The sequence below is a fragment of the Artemia sp. Qi Xiang Cuo genome, chromosome 1 (genome assembly GCF_049724085.1).
Source record: "Artemia sp. Qi Xiang Cuo chromosome 1, ASM4972408v1, whole genome shotgun sequence".
In the NCBI taxonomy this organism is placed as follows: Eukaryota; Metazoa; Arthropoda; class Branchiopoda; order Anostraca; family Artemiidae; genus Artemia; species Artemia sp. Qi Xiang Cuo.
Genome location: NC_142794.1, coordinates 22,008,868 through 22,032,189, shown reverse-complemented (window position 1 = coordinate 22,032,189; position 23,322 = coordinate 22,008,868). Strand labels below are relative to the sequence as shown.

The window sequence follows — 23,322 nt, the reverse complement described above, 5'->3', positions numbered from 1 at the left end:
TTGGGGGCACAGGGAGGGCCTTTGGAGCACAGGGAGGGCCTTTGGGGGTCCGTAGAGGCAGTTGGGGACCGGTGGAGGGCCTTTGGGACCCCGTTGGTCCTTTGGGAGCTCGATGAGCCTTTGGGGACCGGAGGAGGGCCTTTGGGGGCACAGGGAGGGCCTTTGGAGCACAGGGATGGCCTTTGGGGGTCCGGGGGGATATTTGGGAGCCTGGGGGACATTTGGGGCCTGGGGATGGCATTTGGGGGTCTGGGTGGGCCTTTGGGGGCGCCGGTGGCCCTTTGGGAGTTTGGGGGGCTTTGAGGACCGGGGGCTTCCTTCGGGGTTGGGGTAGGAGGATTGGAACCCTTTGGGGTTGGGTTAGAGGACCTCACAACACTGTTCAAATGAAACTTGTGTATTATAACGACCACAGAGTTTCACCATTAAATTCTCTTCTAAAATCTCTTCAAAAATCTTCTTTTAAAATGTCTCTATCTGTTTCGCCGAAATAGTTCCATAACCTGTCTAAAACGGTTTCGCCCAAATAATCCCTAAACGTAAATTCAGCGTGTTCCTTTGTTATTGGCATCTCTGCGCTAACGCATTTCAAATTAATATGAAACCTTTTCGCGCGCTAAAACAATTCATTGCTAAGATGTTTCTTGCCTAATTGTTTCCGTGGCCTTTGGTTATTAATATCCTTTGGAGTTCGACCAGTAGAACTGTTCCCGAGGCAAAGACATTAATGACTTGGATCTATTCCTGGAGAAATGTTTCTAGGCGAAAAGTTTTAAAGTCTGACAGATGATGTCATTGATTGATTGATCTGTCAAGAAAGGGAAATTAATTTGTTGTTTCTAAGGGGAATTATTGATTCACGATAGGTGAATTGAGGTCGACAGCACAGGTGTTCTGACTCGTGACAGCACCACGTGGTTTGTGGTTTTCCAAGTGAGAAAGTTCCTGTTTTTCAAATTCTCACTGACAAAAACCATAAAACATCCAGTTTTTCAAATTCTCACTGACAAAGTCCATAAAAACATACAAAAATGTGACAAAATTCCTGTTTTTCAAATTCTCACTGACAAAATCCGTAAAAAACATCAAATAAATCGACCGACACACAATACCATCCATGAATTATGTAAAAAAAGTTATAGGTGGCAGCAGGGGTGAGGGATCGGACCTCCTGACCCCTCTCTACTCATATCATCCATGGATTTCTCGATTAAAATATAGTTATGGTGAGATTGAAAGGAAGTCTTGTGTCAAGCATTTAGGTATTACACTTTTTGAAACTTTCTCGTTTAGGAAACATGTTGGGAACACGTCAGTGATTTTATCACGGAACATTGGAATCGTTAGAAAACTCACACACTTTGTCCCGCATCGCATTTTAAGGTTTTTCTATTTCTCGATAATTCATCCATATGTTTTATATTGTTCTTCGGTATGGTTAGGGACATTTCCGTCGCTAGTTAATCCAATTCGAGTTCTCCAAGGTAATGCGATCCGTTTACTTTGTAATAAATCTTATAGTGATTCTGCGAGATCGGAGTATAGAAGACAAAAAATTATACCAGCTGCTGGCTTACGGGATTTTTATCACCAGTTATTTACGTTCAAGTATAATAATAATAATCTACCTTTATGCTTCTCAGGCACGTTTAAGATCAGGTTTGATTGCCACAATTATAATACTCGAACAAGCAAGGCACTGTCTGCTCCAATTGCCGTTACTACAAGGTCTAAGTTCTCTTTTATTTATTAAGGAATAAAATTATGGAGTAGTAATTATAAGACGATTAATTACACAACAAGCTTTAAAGAAATTAGAAATAAAGTTAAGGAAAAAATGTATTCTAATTATGAGTTTTAAATCATTATTTGTCATTTTTATTTGTATTTTATTTATAAATTTATGAACTAGTAATAATATGTTAAAAGTTCAAATGCTTATGTTTATATGTTTAAATATTAATGTTATGTCTATATTGTTTAGATCTTCAGCGTTTAAATTTTTAATGTTTATTTGATCTTTTCATAATCCCCCTCCTACAGGCCATGGAGCCTTTGTGGGGATTTGTAGATTGTTATGTAATTACTATACTGATATATGGAAAATAAATCTATCTATCTATCTATCTATCTATTAATGACATAAAATGGTTTGGAAAAATTTATAGATAAATTCAAGGACAAAATGCATTCTATTAATGAGTCTTAAGCTATTATTCGTTTTTTTTTCTTCATCTTCTTCTTTTGTTGTTTGAGGTGTGTGAAGGAGTATAGTGGATTATTTGGATAGTTCTTCTTTCTTTTTTGTCGTTACGGTGACTCAAGTAGTAACTCAGCAAAAAATTATGCATTTTATTTATGCACAAATATATATATATATATATATATATATATATATATATATATATATATATATATATATATATATATATATATATATATTATCAGTATTTCTGCTATACTTAATTTGTGCTATAAATTAGTACTAAAATTTTCTCTTTTTTTCTATTCCTGGCACGCCCCTAGGACAACTGTTTTTATGTATTATATATATACATGTATGCATTTTGTTAAGTTCTATTTTTTATTAATAAACTAATAAACAAAACTAAGAAATATATTTTGCTTCTGAATCAATATTGGAAGGATAAGCTAATCAATGGTTGTTAAAAATTATCGTTTGCCCTGAAAATAATTGGTTTTGATGAAATAAAAAATTAGAGTCACTGTAATTTGTATGGTATGTAAATCCTGAATCAAACATTTAAAAAAAATTTAAGCACCAAAAGAACAAGTTTGAATCAGAGAACTTACCAAAAGTCTCCTGACAAAAAAAACCCAAGAAATGAGAATTTTCGAGAGAAATCGCCCCAAGAAACTTTCAATGGATCCCCAAATTTGTTAGAGAAAATTGTGGCGCCCTAGGAAATTAGGATATCTCTACTTTAAGTGGATAATCTGTTAGATGGATTTATTAGCTTGGACATATAAAATAGTATGAAAGCCTTCAGAATTTTAAAAAATTAATAGATTGGGCAAGTAGGGCACTCAAATAGCTAATTGGATAGACTGTCTGAACTTCATAGTTAAGTGGTTGTCAGAATTATTGTTTGTTGAGTTTCTTATTTTTGATATTTTGAGCCCATTTCCCTTGTGTAACTGTCTTTCATGTACAAAAATAATTTCATTTTTTGCAATAGAAATTACTATTAGCAAGATTTATAGACTCCCAACGGTTTTATCAGTGATTTTATTTTGAATTTTGATGATAACTGATCATAATGGTGGGTTTAAGTTTTAAATAAACTATTTATATTCACTTTCAGATTTTTAACCTTGATAATATAAATCTCCTCGTTCATTATCAATTCGATATTCTTAAATCTGTCCTGGTATTTCTGCTACTTTTATTTTTTTTGTTCATTTTTTTAAGTGTTGACAAGTCCGTCTGGCGAGGGCATAATTGCATATCGACTCATTACCAGCTGCGGCTCTCCTGTCTACCTGAGGTCCCATGGAACTGTGGAATTCGATGAAGCAACGCGGACAGTCAAAAGTTTTGCTTGCGTGAACTATGTTATTAAGTAAGTCCAGTAAATCTAAATAGCTATCTTTTAAAATAGTTCCATCTAAAATGTAAGTAAATTTAATTTTCTAAATTACAAACCTCATATATGCCTTGGTTCAACTTGATGGCAGTTTACCCTGTAGCGCTTATATTTCCAAAGCCCCCAAAAATTGGAAACATAAAAAATACTTATCAACCATGTGACATTTCCTAAAATTGTACTAAAAAGTTAAAACCAATTTTTAAATAGTGTGTGAGACTAATAACTGCTTATAAGTTATATTTATAATGAAGTAAAAACTGTTTAAAGAAAATTTGAACCTCATGGGAGGAGGTGGAGGGTGAAGCTTTGGAGCTTCAGAAGGAGCTTCATTTGGAGCTTCATGGGGATTCAGAAGGAGCACCAATAGCTGTGTTGCCCTCAGGTGCATTGGTGCTGTAATCGGTTGCCACTTGTAGTTGCAGTCCAGTCAGCTGGGAAAATTCCCATGACAGCCCTTGCATCTAATTTTAATATGGATGACGTAATTTTATGTATCCTCGCGTCAGGACCCGTGGGGGTATCCCTGCTTGTAACTTAACGACATAACACACCTTACACAATGGCAGCGTATATCTTACGTAATGACAGCGCTCATCTTACGTAATGGAAGCGCCCCCATCACTGTCACATAATACTTATTTGACGTTCTATTTTTCATCGAAACGTTCAAAGCGCTTCTTTTTTTTTACTTTAGTTCATTGTCATCGCTAGGACTCGAAAGATCAATTTCCTTCCAATGAACTGTACCTTAAGCGGAACGACTAGCCTGCTATTCCCAGTATTTTCCCCGGTCAATACTTTCTAGAAATAACAAATTAGATTCCCGTGACGTCACAAGAAATACCTCCGCCAATTCAGTGACACACCTGGTAGGATTCCGAACGCATGCAATGTTTTTCGTGCACCTGCGATAATTGGCACGAAGAAGGAGAATATTTATTTCTAGACATTATTGCTCTTAATTCATTTTTAGTGATAAAGACGGAAGGGATGCTTAAATTGTGTAAACACCTAGGAATTAGAGACTCTTCCTAAACAACATATCTAAAGGATTAGGATTATTGTAAATATAATTTCCATTAATTAAAACAAATTTTCAAACATTATTAAAACAATGAAAAAGCAGTTAAAAACATGACCAACAAAAAAAAAAACGTAAAAAAAACGACAGATGGAAATAACAAAAACAGGCTTGAATAGAAGAAGGGTATGGGTCCTAGCAGGCAATTCCAGGGACGAAGGGTTGATATTAGATGCAATTTAAACCATATAGAGATATTTCCTACAGCTATTGACGAAAATGCCTCGTTTATTTGAGCTCAACTTATGAATATTTCACTTCATCATGACAATGTACGACAGCCCCTCCCCCGACCCTCCTAGCAGTCATTTCCAGAGGACAGCCTGATATTAGAGATAAATTTAAACCATATTGAGAGGTATTTTTGAAGAGTGTTTAATGAAAACGCATCTTTTCTCTGAGTGCATTTTTGACTTTCACTCTCCCACTTCCCACCACGAAAAAATTCTTTAACGCCTCCATCTTAACTTTTAAGCTATAGAATGCGTTACCCCATGCAATTCACGCCACAGTGACATTATTTGATTGCCCCTCTGACATAGCATTCATCATTCCTAAGACTTTTTCAGACATTTCATGTTAAAAAAATTATATTTTTAATCTGATTCAAGTTTTTGCAAGCAAAGCCTATCATAATAACATACATCTTCTACCAATTCCAAGACTTTGTACGCGACTGCCTCTGTGGTAATCTATGGCTACCAATTGGCACCCCCACCAAGGATAAATTATCAGGCATAATAGTTTTTCATCCTTTTTTTCCCCACAAAGATAGTTTATAAACTAAAAATGACTATTTTTTTTATTTGAAGAAAACATTCAACCTCGAGAATGGAATGACACAGCAATATTGTTTTCACAAACACCTAGGGGAGCAGTTTTAACTAAGGATATACTATCTTTTGAGAGGTTTAAACAATTAGCTACCATATTTTAACATTTGTTTCATATATTTAATATTTTATAGCTACGGCCCAAGGTCTGAGAGTTTTAAGATAGTATTTTAATATATTTCTTCAATTGTTTTCCTCGGGTTTAATAGATCCAGGGCTTACAAGATTCAAACACGAAAGTGGAATGGCATTGCAATACTGTTTTTGCACAAACATCTAAGGGCAATTTTGACTAAGGATATGCTAGCACTTGAGGATTTTAAACACTTATTTAACATATTTTAACATTTGTTTTATATTTCCAATATCTTTTAGGGCTGATAGTCCGAGGTCTGACAGTTTTAAGATATTATTTTAATATTTTTTTCATATTTTTCATTATTTTCCAAGGGTTTAATACATCCTGGGCTTTAAAAATTCAAACATGAGACTGGAATGGCATTGCGACCCCGTTTTCACACACATCTGAGGACCATTTCAACTAATGACATGCTATCAATTGAGGGTTTTAAACAATTATTTTTGATTATGCTTTCAATCAATTGATTCAAGTTTTTTCGCAAGCCTAGCCTTTCATAATAACCAACAAAAGACACTCTGCGCACCACGACATTACACACCGATCATTCACAACGCACATCCCTCATCCCACCCCTAGGACATTTTCAGACATTTATCGTTAAAACTTATGCTTTCAATCTATTGATTCAAGTTTTTCGCAAGCAAAGCCTTCCATAGTAGCCACCAAAAGACACCCAGCCCCACGGTATTACACGCCTGCTCATTACCATCCACGTGACATTGAAAAGCAGAACTTGGTATTTCGTTACAAGAACGTCATACTCCAAGAAAATCACGCCACAGTACCACACTATAACTGCTTTGTGGCACCCTTGCGACACCCGTCAAACAAATTTTAAGCCTCGTTTAAGGGTTGAACACTCTAAATGGATATGTTTCCACATTCTATTCCTCACTAACGATTCCCAGCCCTCTGTCACACTATTAATGCTCTGTGGCATCCCTCTGACATTGCATAACTATTCCTAACACATTTCTCAGACATTTCTTGTTAAAATTTATTCTTTCAACCCACTGAATCAAGTTTTTTTTCGCAAGCCTGCCCCCTATCATCCACGTGGCACTGAACAGCGGAACTCGGCATTTCATTGCTAGATCGTGACACTCCAAGCAATTTACGCCACAGTCCCATCATTTTATCGCCCCTCTGACACCTCCTTGATCATTCCTAAGACATTTTCACACGTTTCATGTTAAAAATTACACATTCAATCCATTGATACAAGTTTTTCACAAGGAAAGCCTATCATGATAATTTCCAAATCATCCCACACCACGGTGGCATTACACTTCTGCCATCCACATGGCACATTGTCATCCTTTTCAGTCTGAAAATAAGTTTGTGAATTTAAATTAAACATTATATTTTTGGTTTAAAAGTTGAACTCGGCATTTCATTGCTAGAACGTGACACTCCAAGCAATTCACACCACCAGGCCACACTATTACTGGCCCTCTGGCACCTCCTTCATCATCATTCCTCCCTCTTTTAGACATAAAATGTTAAAAATTACGCATTCAATCCGATGATTCAAGTTTTTAACGGGGCAAGCCTATCACGACGCTCCCCAATATACCTCACACCACCACAGCATTAAATGTCTAACATTCACGTGGTACACCCCCTCATCACCCCCTAGGACATTTTTAACCTTTTCATCCTGGAAATAAGCTTGTGAATCTAAATTAGACACCATATTTTTTGAACAACGGAACTTGATTTCCTTAGAAGCAACAAGTTTTTCCTTGATACGAACAACAGTTTTACTAAATACTATCAAATTTATCTTGGAAGTAACAGGTTTTTTTTATTAGTTACACATTTTTTCTAATAACAGCAAGTTTTCCGTCAAAGATAACACATTTTTCTTAGAAGTAACAATTTTCTGTTAATGGTAACTAGTTTACTCTTAGAAGTAGCAAGTTTTTCTTAACACTAACAAATGTTTTCTTAGAATTAACAAGTTTTTTCCTAATAGTAACAAAGTTTTACTTAATACTAACAAAAATTTTCATAGAAGTAACAAGTTTGTTTTCTTAATGGGAACAAAAGCTTTACTCAATACTATCAATTTTTTCTAATAGTAGCAAAATTTCTGTCAAAGGTAACAATTTTTTCTTAGAAATAACAATTTTCTGTTAATGGTAAGAATTTTTATTCTTAGAAGTAGCAAGTTTTTCTTAACACTGACAAATTTTTCCTTAGAAGTAACAAGTTTTTTTCTTAATGCTAATAGAATTTTTGCTTACTACTAAAAAAAAATTCGTAAAAGTAGCATGTTCTTTCTAATAGTGAAAAAAAATTTCTAATAGTAGCAAGTTTTCTGTCAAAGGTAACAAATGTGCCGGGACTGTCATGGAAATTCATTATGGATGTCGTGACGTCACAGCGCTGCGGTTGGAATCTTCCCAGGTATGTCGTGACGTAACACGGCTGTCGTGGGAATCTTGCCCCAGGTGACTTGACATCACGGGGCTGTCATGGGAATCTGGGAGAGGACTGTCATCGAATCAATGGAGGGAATGCTACTAACGGAAACCTATAGCCTTCGCAATTCCTGTGCAAAACGTCTAAAATTACCTAAATTGAAGCAAAATACTAAATACCAAAGAGAACCTTCAAAAAGGGCTCATTCGATTGGAAATTAGAAGGGCTTGTGCCCTTTTTAATAGTCGAAATTGAATGTAGGATAACTAACACCCCTCTCACACCCACCATATCCTCAAACACATCCAATCACAGTTTTGAGATAGCCATTTTGTGCGACGTAGTTAAAAAGTCTGGAAATTATCTTTTTGAGGATAACACTCCCCCCACAGCCCTCAGGGTAAGGGTTTTAATTTATGCCCTAGGGGCATATAAGGTTTTCTTATAAAAATTCGTAGAAACTTCAAATAGGAATCATTCGATTGGAATGTGGTAGTGCCCTTTTTAATTGTCGAAAGTGATTGGATGGCAAGTAACCCCACTCTCACGCCCACCATTTACCTAAACGCATCCAATCAAAATTTTGAGATAGCCATTTTGTTCAATTTATTTAAAAGGTCCAGAAATTATGTCTTTGAGGATGACAACCCCCTCAGAGCTCTCAGGTCAAGGGTTGTAAGTTATGCCCTGGGGCATATAATGTTTATATAGAAAGCGTTGTAGTAGAAACTTCAAAAAGGGCTTATTCGATTGGAAATTGAAAGGGCTAGTGCCCTTTTAAATAGTCGGAAGTTATTGGAGGGCTACTCACCCCCCTCTTGTGCCCACCATTTCCCCAAACACATCCAATCAAAATCTTGAGATAGCAATTTTCTTCAACGTAGTTGAAAGTTTTGGAAATTAGGTCTTTGAGGATGACAATTCCCCCCCCCCCGGGCAAGGGTTTTAAGTTATGTCTCAAAATCCCTATGCCTTCCCAAGGCCAGAACATAATTTGCACTTTACTGAAAAAAAATACAAATGAATGTGCATTGGCAGTTTAATATACATATACTGATATTTAGAAATCAAAATGTTAATATTATTTGATTTATTAAAGTTGTAAAAGTAAAAAAACTTATATTTTTTTCAGTAAAGTTCAAATTATGTTCTGGCCTTTGGAAGGCATAGGGATTTTGGGCCCTACTCATGTTAATTTCTGCTCGTTTTGAGTTTGACTCGTTTATTTATTGTAATTTCTGTTCGTTTTGGGGTTTCATTTATTAATCGATGCTGATTTGTGTTAGTTTCACGCTAGGTAGATTATTTGATTTTATTTTTGCTCATTTTTGGTTTAATGGAGTTCTTTAATTTTCTTTGAAAAACTTATTTTGTGGAAAAAGTGTTTTTTTAAATAATAACCTTAAAAGAACAACTAATTTCGAAACTACCCTTCTGCTATTGGCACTGACATAAAAACCCAAAAATCCTACAAAGAGCTGTATATTAGGGAGATCTCCCAAATTTCTATTTTTTATATTTGCTTTTCGTCATAATAATCAGTAGCTCGGTGGTAACATTGAATTTTTGCTTCTTTTGGCAATATGGAGTCTGGGGCACGATTCCTACTTTTGCAAGGCTAGGTGACAGGCTTGTTACCTGTCCCTGTAAAAGAAGACCACGCAACTGAAACGTCGATTCGAAGCCCTATGCTCTATGAATAGCTCTGAAGGATCTCTATCCTTTTTGTCCTATATTGATTAATTATAAAAGAAAGTCTTTCAACTGAAGGATATTTTCAGAAAGCATTTTAAATTTCTGCAGATTCCTTACAAATTCTCAAGGAGTTGAAAGCGGAACTCAGAAAAAATAACAATATGTTTTTCTTCTCCAAAAAGGCTTCCTAGTTCTATTAAAATGTAAAAGAGTAAGGTAAATAATTTTTCTTAATTTTCCAACAAAAATCCCTATCCTAGTCTAAGATTGCTATGACTTTTTGCCAAATATATTATGTAATTAAACCTTTCACCTGCAGTGAAGAAGAATGGAAAAAGGAGTTTGAAGAACTAAAGAAAAAACTGAAAGATGTACACCATTTGGGAGATACTCAACACCCTGGTATGGCTCCAGAAGCGTCCCAACAGATGCATACAGCTAATATTCAAGCATCATTGTCTCCTTTTGTAAGTATTGTAGTTTAATTTGAGAATTTGAAGTTGTAATCCTTATACTGGGAATAGCAGTGGTAGTGGCAGTACCAGAATCAGCTATTTTGTGGTTGGAGCAATCTTAGTTGGAGCAGTCTTGTTGGGTGTAGTCGTTGTAGGAGCAGAAGGGGGTTGAAAAGATTTAGGCAGTATGCGTATCGCTGGAGCAGTGGTGGCGGTAGAGGCAGTAGTTGTTGGAGGCATGGTCGTGTCTTAGGAGAAGCAATGACCGTGAAAGCAGTAGTTGTTGTAGAAGTAGCCTTGGTAAAAACAGTCCTAGTTTCGCAATCATAACTAGCGCAAAGGCATTATGTATATCCATGATGTCAAAGGGTGTCGCTGCTATATTTCAGTGCCAGCTAAGGCCGCTAAGTTAGAACATTTCAGGAAATTTTAAATTAAATAAAAAAAAAACAATGTGTGTATCTAAGTTTTCAAAAAGGTGTATCTACAATGTCTTACGAAGGCCTAAGGGTATTATCTTGAAATTTCAAGGGGGTATTGAAGTAAAGCAAAGGACACTATGTTCATCCAAGTGTTCAAATTGTGTATCTGCAGTATTTAAGGAATGAGTAACCGTGTTAAGTTACAACTTTGATTCAATGTTGATGAGGACGTTAAGCTAAAACAAAAAGACAGTCTGTACTTCAGTGTTTCAAAGCGGTAGGTCCGCAATATCTCAAAAATGGCAAAGGGTATTTAGCTGAAATTCGCAGGGAATATTGATTAGAGTATTGGTCAAAATCAAAAGACTTTAAGTTCATCCAGGTTGTCAGAAGGCATAACTTTAATATCTCAGGAAAAGCTGAGGGGCCAAGTTGTGACCTTCAAGAAAAGTTTAAGGGAATGATAAACTAAACCAAACGACACTTTGTGCATCAAAGTTACTAAAATTGTGTATCTGCAATATCTCAGTACCAGCTCAGGGCATTAAGTTGAAACTTTCAGGAAATGTTTTTAGGGTATCAAACTAAACCAAAGACGCCATGTTCATCCAATTCGTTGAATGTCGTATTCGCAATATTTCAAGACCGGTTAAGGGCATTAAATGGAATCTTTTTGGGCCTCTTTAGGGGAATTTTTAACTAAATCAGATTACAATATGTGCCTCTCGTTTGTATAAGGGGTTTGTCTGTAAAATCTCAGGAAAGGCTGAGGAAGTAAGTTCATGCTTTCCAGGAATGTTGGGAGAGACATTGAAATAGTACAAAAAACACTACTTGCTTCCAAGTGGTCCAGATAACTTATTTGCAATATCTCAGGAACGGCTAAAAGTGTTAGCATGAAACTTTCAAGACGTGTTGAGGAGATGTTGAACTAAGTCAAAAGATACTGTGCATCAAGGATGTCAAATGGGAGTATCCGGGGTATATCAGAATCGGTTAAGGTATAAAGTTGCAACTTTCAGACCATGATGAACAAAATCAAAAGACACTATGTGCATTCGTGATTCTATATCTGCAATATCTTAGAAATGGCTCGGGTATTAAAATGAAACTTTCAAAGAGAGTTAAGGCAGTGCTTATCTAAATTATACAGACTATGTTCATATGAGATACCAAAAGGTCGTATCTGTAATATCTCAGGAACGGCTAAGGGTATTAAGTTGAAGCTTTCCGGAAATGTTTTTAGGGGTGCTGAACTAAATCAACAGACATTAAATTTATCCTGGTTGTCTAAAGGGCATGGATGCAAAATCTCAGGAACGGCTTAGGGTATGAAGTTGAAACTTTAGTGCATATTTAGGGGGACGCTGAAACTAAACCAAGAAACACCACTTGCATCAAGGATGTCAAACGAGCGGCTAAGGGCATTATGTTTAAATTCTCTGGACATTTTTAGTAGTACATTGAACTAAACCAAATTAAATTACATACCTAGGGGTTATCAAAAGGGTGCATCTGCAATATTTCAGTACGGCTAAGGATGTTAACTTCAAACATTGCAGGAATGATGGGTGACATTTTGCACTCTATCATAAGAAACTATTTACATGCAGTTTCTCGAAAAGACATATTTACAAAATCTTAGGAACGGCTAAGAGTATTAGCTTGAAACATTCAAAACATGTTAAGGGGAGTGTTGAAGTAAATTGAGAGACACCATGGATCCAGGACAGTAATATCTCCATCCAGGTTCTCAGAAGCGAGTAAGTTTCAAATATTATTTGACTTTATTTATGTTCGTCTTTGGCCTAATGCAACTCTTTACTTTTCTTTGAAAAAATTTTTTGGGGTTAAATGTTTTTTTTTTAATCATCAAGGTAGACGTGGCTATGGCTTGATTCTTTCAGTGCCTCATTTATATATAAAAAAAAAGAAATTTAGTAAATAGCCCAAAAATTCTTTTCTATTTTTGGATGTAGAGCTCTAATATAATTCACAGTCTAACATTTGTAAGATTTGTATATGATATTGTTAATGGAAAAGAAAATACTTTAAATCAAGTTTTGATGCAGCATTTTCTTTTCCGTACCTTTCTTTTGTTTGTTGAATGATTTGGGCTTATTGCCAGACAGTTGAGCATTTAGTTGAAAAAAACTGTATTATTTGAAGGACTTCACAATATGTATTATTGTAGGTGTATTTAAGAAGGCTTTCTATTTATTCTTATTTACTCAAATGTGTATTAGGCTTCTTATGGAGTTAGATGGGACGTCTTAATAATTTCAACATATTGCTATAGCTTCCAAAGAAGATGGATTATAAAAAGTATCTGAAAGACAGACAAGCCAAAAATATTACTGCTAATATAACAGCCATAGCTGATAATGCAAGAATAATAACAAAGTAACAAGCTTTTCACGTTCATTTTTGTATGAGAATAAGCTTCCAGAAAACAAGAGAAAAGCGTTTATTTTAAAAACTGTTCCAATTTAATGGAAAAAATAATTTTTTAACGCAACAAACTGGTTTTTATCCTTGCATCAACACAAAATAAAAATTAAGATAAACAACAAGTATCATCAACAGAACTAGACAATGTCTTAGGGATAAAATGTTCAACTTAAGTTCATTAGCAGATCACCTTTAACCATAAAATGACACTTCCACGGCATTAGTTAAAGAAAGACAGGATTGGCTTATACATCTCACATTAATAATTTCCCTCTAACGATGAGTGGTCGCCCATAAAGAGTCTTGTCAATAGTAAGTGAAACCTGAGAAATGAAATTTTTGAAAATAGTCTCACAGACTTCACTTTACCATGAAATAATTTACTGTTTCTGATTATTTCCCGCTACGCCATACAGCCAGGGTTGCAACCCCTGGCGAATTATCACTATTTCTAGTGTGGAAGCTTTAACTTCTATGAATGTTTTACTCGATCTGTACTTTACGCTAGAATCTTTATGTTTATTTAATAATATTGAGGGACCAATTTCCCCTATTAGTGAGACCCAGTTCCCCTAACAAGTACGGTATTTATGGCCAAAAACAAAGCAATAAAGATGTAACAGACCAATTAAATTTGGCTCATAGTTGTCATGAAGTCAGACCAGCTATTTTTAAAGCCATTTATCTCCTTCATAATACTGAAAAATTTTAGGAAACTAGGACAAATCATTAATTTCTATTTCATTATATTCTTTATTTTATTCATTTATATTATATTCTATATATATATATATATATATATATATATATATATATATATATATATATATATATATATATATATATATATATATATATATATATATATATATATATATATATATATATATATATATATATATATATATATATATATATATATATATATATATATTATATATTATATATATTTCATACAAAATGAATATAGAATATATATATACATATTCTATATATATATATTCTATTATATTATAATCTATTATATTATATTATATTCATATTATATTCTTCTTTATTCATTGTACTCTTTATTCTTTATTTCATTATAATCATTATATTGTTTTGTAACTACGAAGCTGTGGTACTCAAACTACTTTCATTTTAACATCTAAGCATTAAAAGTGGACTTTAAGAAAATGCCAATATTATCCCCATTTTGACCACGCTGTTCATCTTCTCTTGAATTTTATTTTTCGTACTTCTTATGAAAAACACTGTCAATAATATCTTCAAATATTTCCTTTGTTTTCGTTGTAAAGGGCTTCTTTAAAACATGCTCTTTTGTTGATTAGAACTCTCAAAAAGAATTACGGTTCCATTCCTAAGGCGACTTTCTCTTTTTTTCATCGGAGGACCAGTGCTCATTTATCAGTGTGGTCAATGCTCGTGATTGATTCTCAATGTTATTTTTTTAATATTTCCTTGGTGCTGCTCTTCTTGCACTAAATATGAGTATCATTACCAATTTTCCTTTTATTGTTGCGTGAATGTGAATGCCAATCCCCTCAAAATGATACGTTTCTAGCGTGCCCAAACCTTTAAGAGCTATTCATAATAGTTTCTATCCAATACTAATCGTAATGATTTTTTCCTAGACAGACCACGATCCGTCAGTGGCATCCCAGATGGATTGAGATTCCACTTAAAATCTGCTTTATGCAACATATATCAAACATTTTCTGACTATAGTTCATAACCGCATTAATTTTTATGGGATTAAAGGACTGTGCATAGGACTAGGCATAATAAAACTGTGCATAACATATAACTACTACTACTACTACTACTAAAAACTCACCGCAGCACCAAGCAACCTGAGGCCAACACAGCAATGCATGCTCCTCCTCTATCCTAATCTATTCAAAGCCTCCCTTTTTACACCCTCCCACGAAGTTCCCATTTCCTTTAAATCTTTCTTTATGACGTCCTATTACCCCAGACGAGTACGACCTGCTTTCCGTTTAGCCCTAGACGGTTGGCCGAAAAGAACAATCTTCGGTAATTTGTCATACTTCATCTGCACAACGTGCCCTAGCCACCTAAACCTTTCTTTCATTATAGCCCTAGAGAGCGGATTGAACCACATTTTTCGTAAGCCTATTGTTTGAAATACGGTCAGTCAGCCGGCTACCCAGAACAATCCTTAAGCAATTTCTCTGGAAAACATCTAGCAAATCTTAATCCACTTTTCGAAACGCCCATGCTTCACAGCCATATTTGACTACTGTCATCACTTTAGCTTCTATTATTCTAATCTTGGTTTGCAGACTTAGCTTCCTATTCTTCCAAACTTTTTTTAATTGTGAAAAAAATAGCTTTGAGCCTTGGCTATTCTGCTTCTAACATCCTCACTGCTCCCAACATCTTTACTAACATTACTACCAAGGTAAGTGAAGCTGCCCACTTGATCAATCTTTTCATTACCCAAGGTCACCATTTCATCTTCACTTATTCCTAGCCTTAGTGACTTAGTCTTCTTAACATTAATTTTCAAACCTATTCTAGCACCTTGAAGTCGCAAAACCTGTAAAAGTTCATTCATTTTGCTTAAATTTTCCTCTAGGATGCTTAAATCATCAGCATAATCTAAGTTCAAGAGATTTTTTCCTCCCCATTTGATTCCTTGGTCTTCCATTGCCTTTCCTGTGCTCCTTAATACAAATCCCATCAAAATAATCCATATAAAGGGGGGTAGAACACAATCCTGCTTAACTCCTGATTTAATACAAAACCAGCTGCTAACCTCATTTCCTACCTTAACCGCAGCAGTGTTATTCTCGTACATAGCACTAATCACTTTAATGTATTTGTCTGGTCTACCATATAAGGATAAAACCTTTGCTAAACCTCTTCTATCAACAGAATCGAACGCTTGCTCATAATCTATAAAACTGAGGATCAAAGGTGTTTGACAACTCAGGCACTTCTCAATTATTAACCTTAGAGTGAAAATTTGGTCGACGCATCCTCTACCTTTTCTAAAACCGCAATTTTCTTCTCTTAAAACTTTGTCTACGGCATCTCTCAGTCTAAAAAGTATCAAATTACTAAGTAATTTGCTACATACAATGACTCGATAATTACCACACTCACTTTTATCACCTTTCTTATAAAGTGGCTTAATTAAGGTTTTCCTAAAATCATTTGTTACTTCCTCTTTTTTAAAAATCATTTTCATAATCTTCAGTAACTTATTTCTAACCTCATAGCCCCCATATTTAAGAAACTCTTTTACCACCCTATCAGCACCTGGAGCCTTATTATTTTTTAATCCTTTTAGCACTGTCGCTAATTCTTACTCGCAAAACAAATCTTCCTTCACATCCAAGGTATCACAAACTTTTTCATTTTCCTCTATATCTTTTCCTGCAACTCTATCTCGGTTAAGCAAATTCTCAAAATTTTCTGCCCATCTCTCATTAATTCTTCCTTTATCGCTAATTGTGGCCCCATTTCCATCTTTAACTGGGCCAAGTCCAGATTGACTACTCTCTCTCAATTTATTGACGTGCCAGTACAGTATTTTACTATTATGCCGTCTAGCTGCATCTTCCAGATCCGGCAATTTTATCCATGATCTTCGGCAGAATTTTCGACAATTTTATCCATGGCCACACCTCCTTTTTTAATGCTTTCTCCACTTTCTTTACATTCCTTTTGTTTTCATATGATCTATCACTCAGATAATTCTTTTACAAGGCCTTTCTCCTTTCTATTAAACATACAGTTTTTTCACTAATATTCATAGCTGCAGTCCTAGCTTTCTTCCCTACGACACCTTCAGCAACTTCACAAATTATTTTTCCAAAATCATTCCAACCATCTTCCACATTCAAATTTTAAACTCTGAAGTTTAGTATTCAACTGTTCCTGGAAAATTTCTCTCAAATTCTCATCCTGGAGTCCACCAACATCATAACTTCCCGGTAGGTAGTTACCCTTCCGAAATTGGAGCTTTAAATTAACCCTTGACACAACCAGATGGTGATCTTTACTTTTTACATCAATAACAGCACTCCTATATACCCTAATATCCTGTATTGATCCTGCCAGTTTTTGGTTTACTATAACATAATAAGGTTTGCTGTCTTACCATCACGTGAATACCATGTTAACTTATGAGCCATTTAATGACCAATCACCGTGTTAGTTATAACTAGGTTGTTAAACCTACAAAATTGCAAAAGTCTGTATCCATTACTGTTTTCTTTTCCTACACTAAATTTACCTAGGCTAGGATACCATCTATCCCTATTTCTACCGGTCTGGACGTTAAAATCTCATAGTAAAAACATCATATTTTGCCTGGGACCCTGTCTATTTGCTCCTGTAACTGTAAATAAAATTCATCTGAGTCACTAGTATCTCCGTCAGTCGGTTCCACAGGAGCATATACCACTATAGCTGATACCCTGAACTTCTTAGTCATAAAATGAGCAATTAGTGTTCTATTATTAAAAACCTTCCCAGCCTAAACAAGACTTAGCAGCTTCCTTATTCATCATGAGCCCTACTCCCTGTCTATGTACTCCATCCTTCCTGCCTGAGTAAACAAACTCTATATCACCTAATTTCAGGCTTCCTACCCCTGGGATATGAGTTTATGAAACTCCTAATAAGTCCAGTTCGAATCATCTCAATTTGTCAGTCAAAATGTACATACGATGGTCATTTTTTAACGTCGTAACATTCCAAGTTACAATTTTCATATTCATTAAATCATTGAAATTATTTTGGCCTCAGGAAAGCCAATGATCCTGGATACCAGGGCAGGACGGGGATCACATATCTTCTCAAGTCTACACCAAAGTGCTTAAGCCGGCTTAGAACCGGACAGCAAGAAGTGCCTGGGACCTCCATGAATGGAGGCTTTGTGCAATCCCGGGCCCATCTTGGTCACAACATGGTTTTCGTCACTTGGCAATGCTCTTCTATCAACAAGAGTCGAAATCCTGCAAGGACAATCTCAAGACTATTACCTCGGAATAATTATATTTTCATGTCCACAAATATTATGCTACTACGGGGAGGCAGCCCATAGTAGACAAATCAGCTAAGAAGAGGTTTTTCAGCCAAAAGGCGCCATTCAAAACATACCAAGCCCAGAAGAATTATCAATTGATCAGAATCCCGTGCGAATGCTGTGTCGTTTACTAGGCTATAATTTGCTCAAGGGGTGCCACTCCTCAAGTGGGATTAGAGTTGACCGCAAGGTCCCCAGTCTTGCAGATACCCCGAAAGGGTCGAGGCAGTCCTTTGCAGAGGCCGTTGTCCAAATATCTGGATCTTACGCCCTGCCGCAGTTGTCCTCCTATAGAGGATCCTCCCGCGATGGTGTTCTTCATCACCATGCAATTTAACCCATTAATAGGAGAAGGTTTGTAACACTTGAGATTTGTGGACGCACCGGTGGGCCCTATTGAGTGTGCATTCGAGGTGCCTTCTTCCTCCTCCACATGCACTTATGACCCCGGGGGAGGGTGCCCCAGTTTCTATTACGTACCCCCAGAGACAAGGTCCCCCCTTGGTCTGTGCCTCCGGTGGAGGTACCCTACATATTTTTAGGGCGTTCCCCTATTACCAAGTGGGAATACGCTGAGTGGCCTGGGGGAGGCCAGCTAAGTAGGCCTTCCTGAAAATCCTCTAACATTGCTAAGGATATCAGATGCAAGTTGATTTTATGCATTCTTGCTTCTTAAAACTAAAAGCTAAGTAGGCCTACCTGAAAATCATGATAACAGGTACAAGTTATATAAAAATATATATATATATATATATATATATATATATATATATATATATATATATATATATATATATATATATATATATATATATATATATATATATATATATATATATATATATATATATATATATATATATATATATATATATATATATATATATATATATATATATATATATATATATATATATATATATATATATATATATATATATATATATATATATGTATATATATATCCACTGCAACCTCCCAACCTCCTAGGTGGGAATCAGGGCCTGATAAGTACGAGAGCTCCCAAGCTATTGTTGGAGCCTCTGAGTGAGGATTCACGCCCCCGTCCCTAGCGAGCCGGGAGGAGAGCCCTAAGTTGTACCTCACAGCGGTGGAGTGGTGTAACATTCTATTAGTAGCCTAGTCCGACAAATAGAATGGCTAACGCAACGGGGCGCCAAGGGTCTGGGGAGCCTTTGGTCAAGTCAATTCCTATGAAACACCAATGGATATTGAAGATCAAATGCAGAGAGATACTACTACTACGGCGTTCCCGGTAGCCGACGGGGACCGGGTCAGGGTGGTGCCTGGCCCAACAAGTATGCAAGCTGCCCGATCAAGAAAACATTCGCATATCGGCACATGAAATGTTCGCATCTGCAAGCCGGAATCCACACAACTGCTCCTTTCATGAGAATTGCAAAAGTATAAAATCAACGTTTGTGGTCTGTCAGAAACAAGACTTAATGATTTCCTGTCCTAAAAGTTGACCGTTTCTGAATCGAGCTCATTCCAGTTCTATAACTCGGGTCCCAATGATGGTTCCGGCCAGCAAGGAGTTGGGTTTCTAATAGACGATCCTACTGCATCATGCATCACCTCATGGGAGCCAGTGTCATCAAGGATCACCACGATCAGACTGAGAGGCCATATTGGCCACATAACCATAATCGCTATGTACGCTCCAATAGTGGACAGGAGTAAAGTGGTCAAAAATGCCTTTTATTCTGACCTACACAGAATCATCGACAAGACACCAAGGCGTGACATACTCTTTGTAGCTGGAGACTGGAACGCCCGGCTTGGCAGAGTAGACCCCGACACAGCAGCAGTTATTGGCCGCCACACCGTAGGTGACAGAAGCATCAATGGAGAAAGGCTCTTACAGCTAGCCAGATACAACAACCTATGCGTCACAAACACTCTCTTTGAGCACAAGAGACTCCACCTCGTTACATGGCGTTCAAACGACGGCGTAACAACAGCCCAGATCGACCACATCTTAGTCAGCAGAAGATGGAGCAGCTCCTGCACAGATGCCTGAGTATACAGAGGAGCAGACACAGGATCTTTAAATGGATCCGACCACTATCTTCTCACTTGCAAAGTCCGTCACCGCCTTAGTAGGCAGAAGCGACAGAAGGCAGGGAAGCGCTACGATGTTTCGAAACTAAGATGCCCGGAAATCAAAGCCGAGTTTGAGTTAAAGCTAAGCAACCGGTTCGATGCCTTTAATCGTCTCTCACTCGTCGATGAAGAATGGGCGCAGATAAAAATTGCGACACAGGACGTAGCTGAGGAGGTGCTTGGCCACAAAAAACGAAAACAGCGAGCCTGGATCTCTGACCACACTATAGAACTAGTTGAGAAGAAGCGACCCCTCGTGGGAGGTGCAAAAGAACCCTTAAAAGTAGCCCGCAAAGCAGTTAAACAGTCACTGAAACAGGACAGAGAACAGTACTGGTCAGATCTGGCGAATGAGTTGGAACAAGCGTCCAGGAGCCACAACAGCAGGAATATGTTCAAACTACTGAAAGAAGCGACTGGAAAAGCTCCTATAACGGTTGACACACTGAAAGATAAGTCCGGAGAACTCATCCGAACACAAGAAGGACGCATGGAACGCTGGCGAGAGCATTTTTCTGAGCTACTGAACCCTGTCAAACCCCCGTGCGATCTACCTGCCTTCTCGAGTGGTGCTAGAGAGCCCTACGCAATAAACCTCGATCCGCCAAGTGTTGCAGACGTACAAAAAGCACTGAAGTGCATGAAAAACAATAAAACTCCTGGAGAGGATGGGATCCCTTCTGAAATGTTCAAGTCCTCACCAAATCTACTATGCCACCTAACCGACCTTTTTGTCCAGGTGTGGACGACAAAGACCTTCCCAAAAGACTGAAAAGTATCATTCCTCGTTCCGCTATACAAAAAAGGAGATAAGGCCATTTGCGGAAAATATAGAGGTATCTCCCTGATCAACCATGCCATGAAGATCTTCTGCGTCATTCTTTTGAATCGATTCAAAGACGCACATGAAAAATGAACCTGTCCTGAACAAGCAGGCTTCAGACCAGGCAGAGGCTGTCCAGAAAAGATATTGACGATTCGCCTCATCCTTCAGCAATACAGCAGGTTTCATCGACCCCTTCTCATCGCCTTTATTGACTTTGCAGCTGCCCTCGACTCTCTCATCAGAGAGGAGCTATGGAGAATTATGGCTGAAGACGGGGCGCCACAGGAGCTCAGTGAGATATTCCGAAGTGCGTATAAGGACACTGAGACTTGCGTCCGTGTTTCCGGCAATGACACCCCTAAGTTTCCAGTGGAGTTTGGGGTAAAGCAGGGATGCCCCCTTTCGCCTATATTATTCAACTACGCGATAGAATGGATCATGTATAATGCAATGAGAAACAACAGCGGAATAGTCTTCAGACAAATAGCTGGTTTCTTCCAGACCCTGACAGATGCTGCTGACTTCGCTGCTGAAGACGAAGCTGCTGAGCTGGAAACCACCGCCAACAGCTTACAGGGCATGATCAAAGATACCTCTGATGTCTCAAAGCTATCGGACTGGCCATCAGCAGCGCAAAGACTAAAATATTGGCTCTCAACCAACCTGCTACTTGCCAAGTTACCCTCGACGGTGAGCCAATAGAAAGCGTTGAGGAATTCAAGTATCTTGGCTCTATCATAACACCAGATGGCGGAGCTGAAAGGGATATCTCTTCCTGCATAGCAAAAGCCTGGGGAGTATTTACTAGTCTGAAAAAAGCATTATGGACCAGACGGGAGATCTCAACCAAAACAAAAGTCAGAATCTATGGTGCAACTGTTCGAGCAGTACTACTGTATGCTTGGGAGACATGGCCGATCAAGACTGAAGATGCGAGAACTTTGGATGTGTTCGACCACCGCTGCCTTTGCTACATCCTCCGCATTAAGAGATGGGACATGATTTCCAATAGTGAAGTAAGGAGTCGCTGTGGCCAATCAGAAGAGCTATCGTTTATCATTAAAAGACGTCGCCTGAAGCTCCTCGGCCACACATTGCGCCGTCCCGAAGGCACGATATGTCGAGACGTCCTTGTCTGCGAACCAGCCCCCTCCTGGAAACTGGAAATATATATATATATATATATATATATATATATATATATATATATATATATATATATATATATATATATATATATATATATATATATATATATATATATATACAGGGTAAAGGTACGATAGGAAACGTTGAAACAATATTCGGTACACCCAGATAATAAAAGAACATTTAGTTCAGTCAGTCTCCTGTTTTCGACAAAAAAGGAGCTGCCGACAATTTTTCATGTATGTAATGTTCAAACTGCTGTTACTTGGTTATTTATTCCAAACAAAACCTGAGATTAGCACCAATGCATCTGATTTTATCCGAATTCCAGTTTTGAACTTGATTATCAAACACCAGAATATATAATGCCTTTAGAATCAATTGTTTATAAAAAGTACTGCATAATCAAAGTAGTTTGTTCAAAGTAAAACATTAAAATTAAAATCAAGAAAACAAAATAAATATTTTTAAGTACAATATTTTTAATTTAATTTTGAATACCAAAAACTAATATATTTGATACCTTTATACTTCATAATGAGATAGAAGTTAATCTGTCTGTTCCCATCATTTAGACTAAGCCTGACTTTGGGTGCGGAGGATGATGGGTCCCTTCTTATTGCAGATAAATGTCTCATGTATATTTCAAAACTTCCTTTAACTAAACTGGTTTGCTTCATATAACGTATGGAACGTATGGAACGTATGCATACTTTAGGACTGGGCATAAGTAAGGAACGTTTAGGACTGTACATAAAGTAAAAAGCTTTAAAAAGGAGGGTGGTACCTTAATGCCTGAGTAAATAAAGTCTATATTACCTACTTTCATATTTCCTACCTTCGAGAGATGAACTGTTTAAATTCTTAACAATTCCAGTTCAAAACATCTGAATTCGTCAGTCAAAATTGCAATACGATGGTTATTTATTAATGTTGTAAAGTTCGAAGATGGAATTCTAACAGCGTTTTAATCATTGAAATCATTATTTTGGCCTCAGGAAAAACAATGGGTACCAGCGGTGCAGTTATATCTTTTCT

The 23,322-nt window shown here is 36.9% G+C and overlaps 1 protein-coding gene across 1 annotated transcript in view; it reads left to right on the top strand.

The window, feature by feature from the left end:
• LOC148956118 (circadian locomoter output cycles protein kaput-like) overlaps positions 1-23,322 on the top strand; it is a 519,799-nt gene that overhangs the window by 490,870 nt on the left and 5,607 nt on the right. Inside the window, exons 9-10 of the mRNA XM_089094058.1 lie at positions 3,434-3,584; positions 10,109-10,256. Of these exons, the coding sequence (XP_088950184.1) occupies positions 3,434-3,584; positions 10,109-10,256 (299 nt within the window). The remainder of the gene's footprint in view (positions 1-3,433; positions 3,585-10,108; positions 10,257-23,322) is intronic.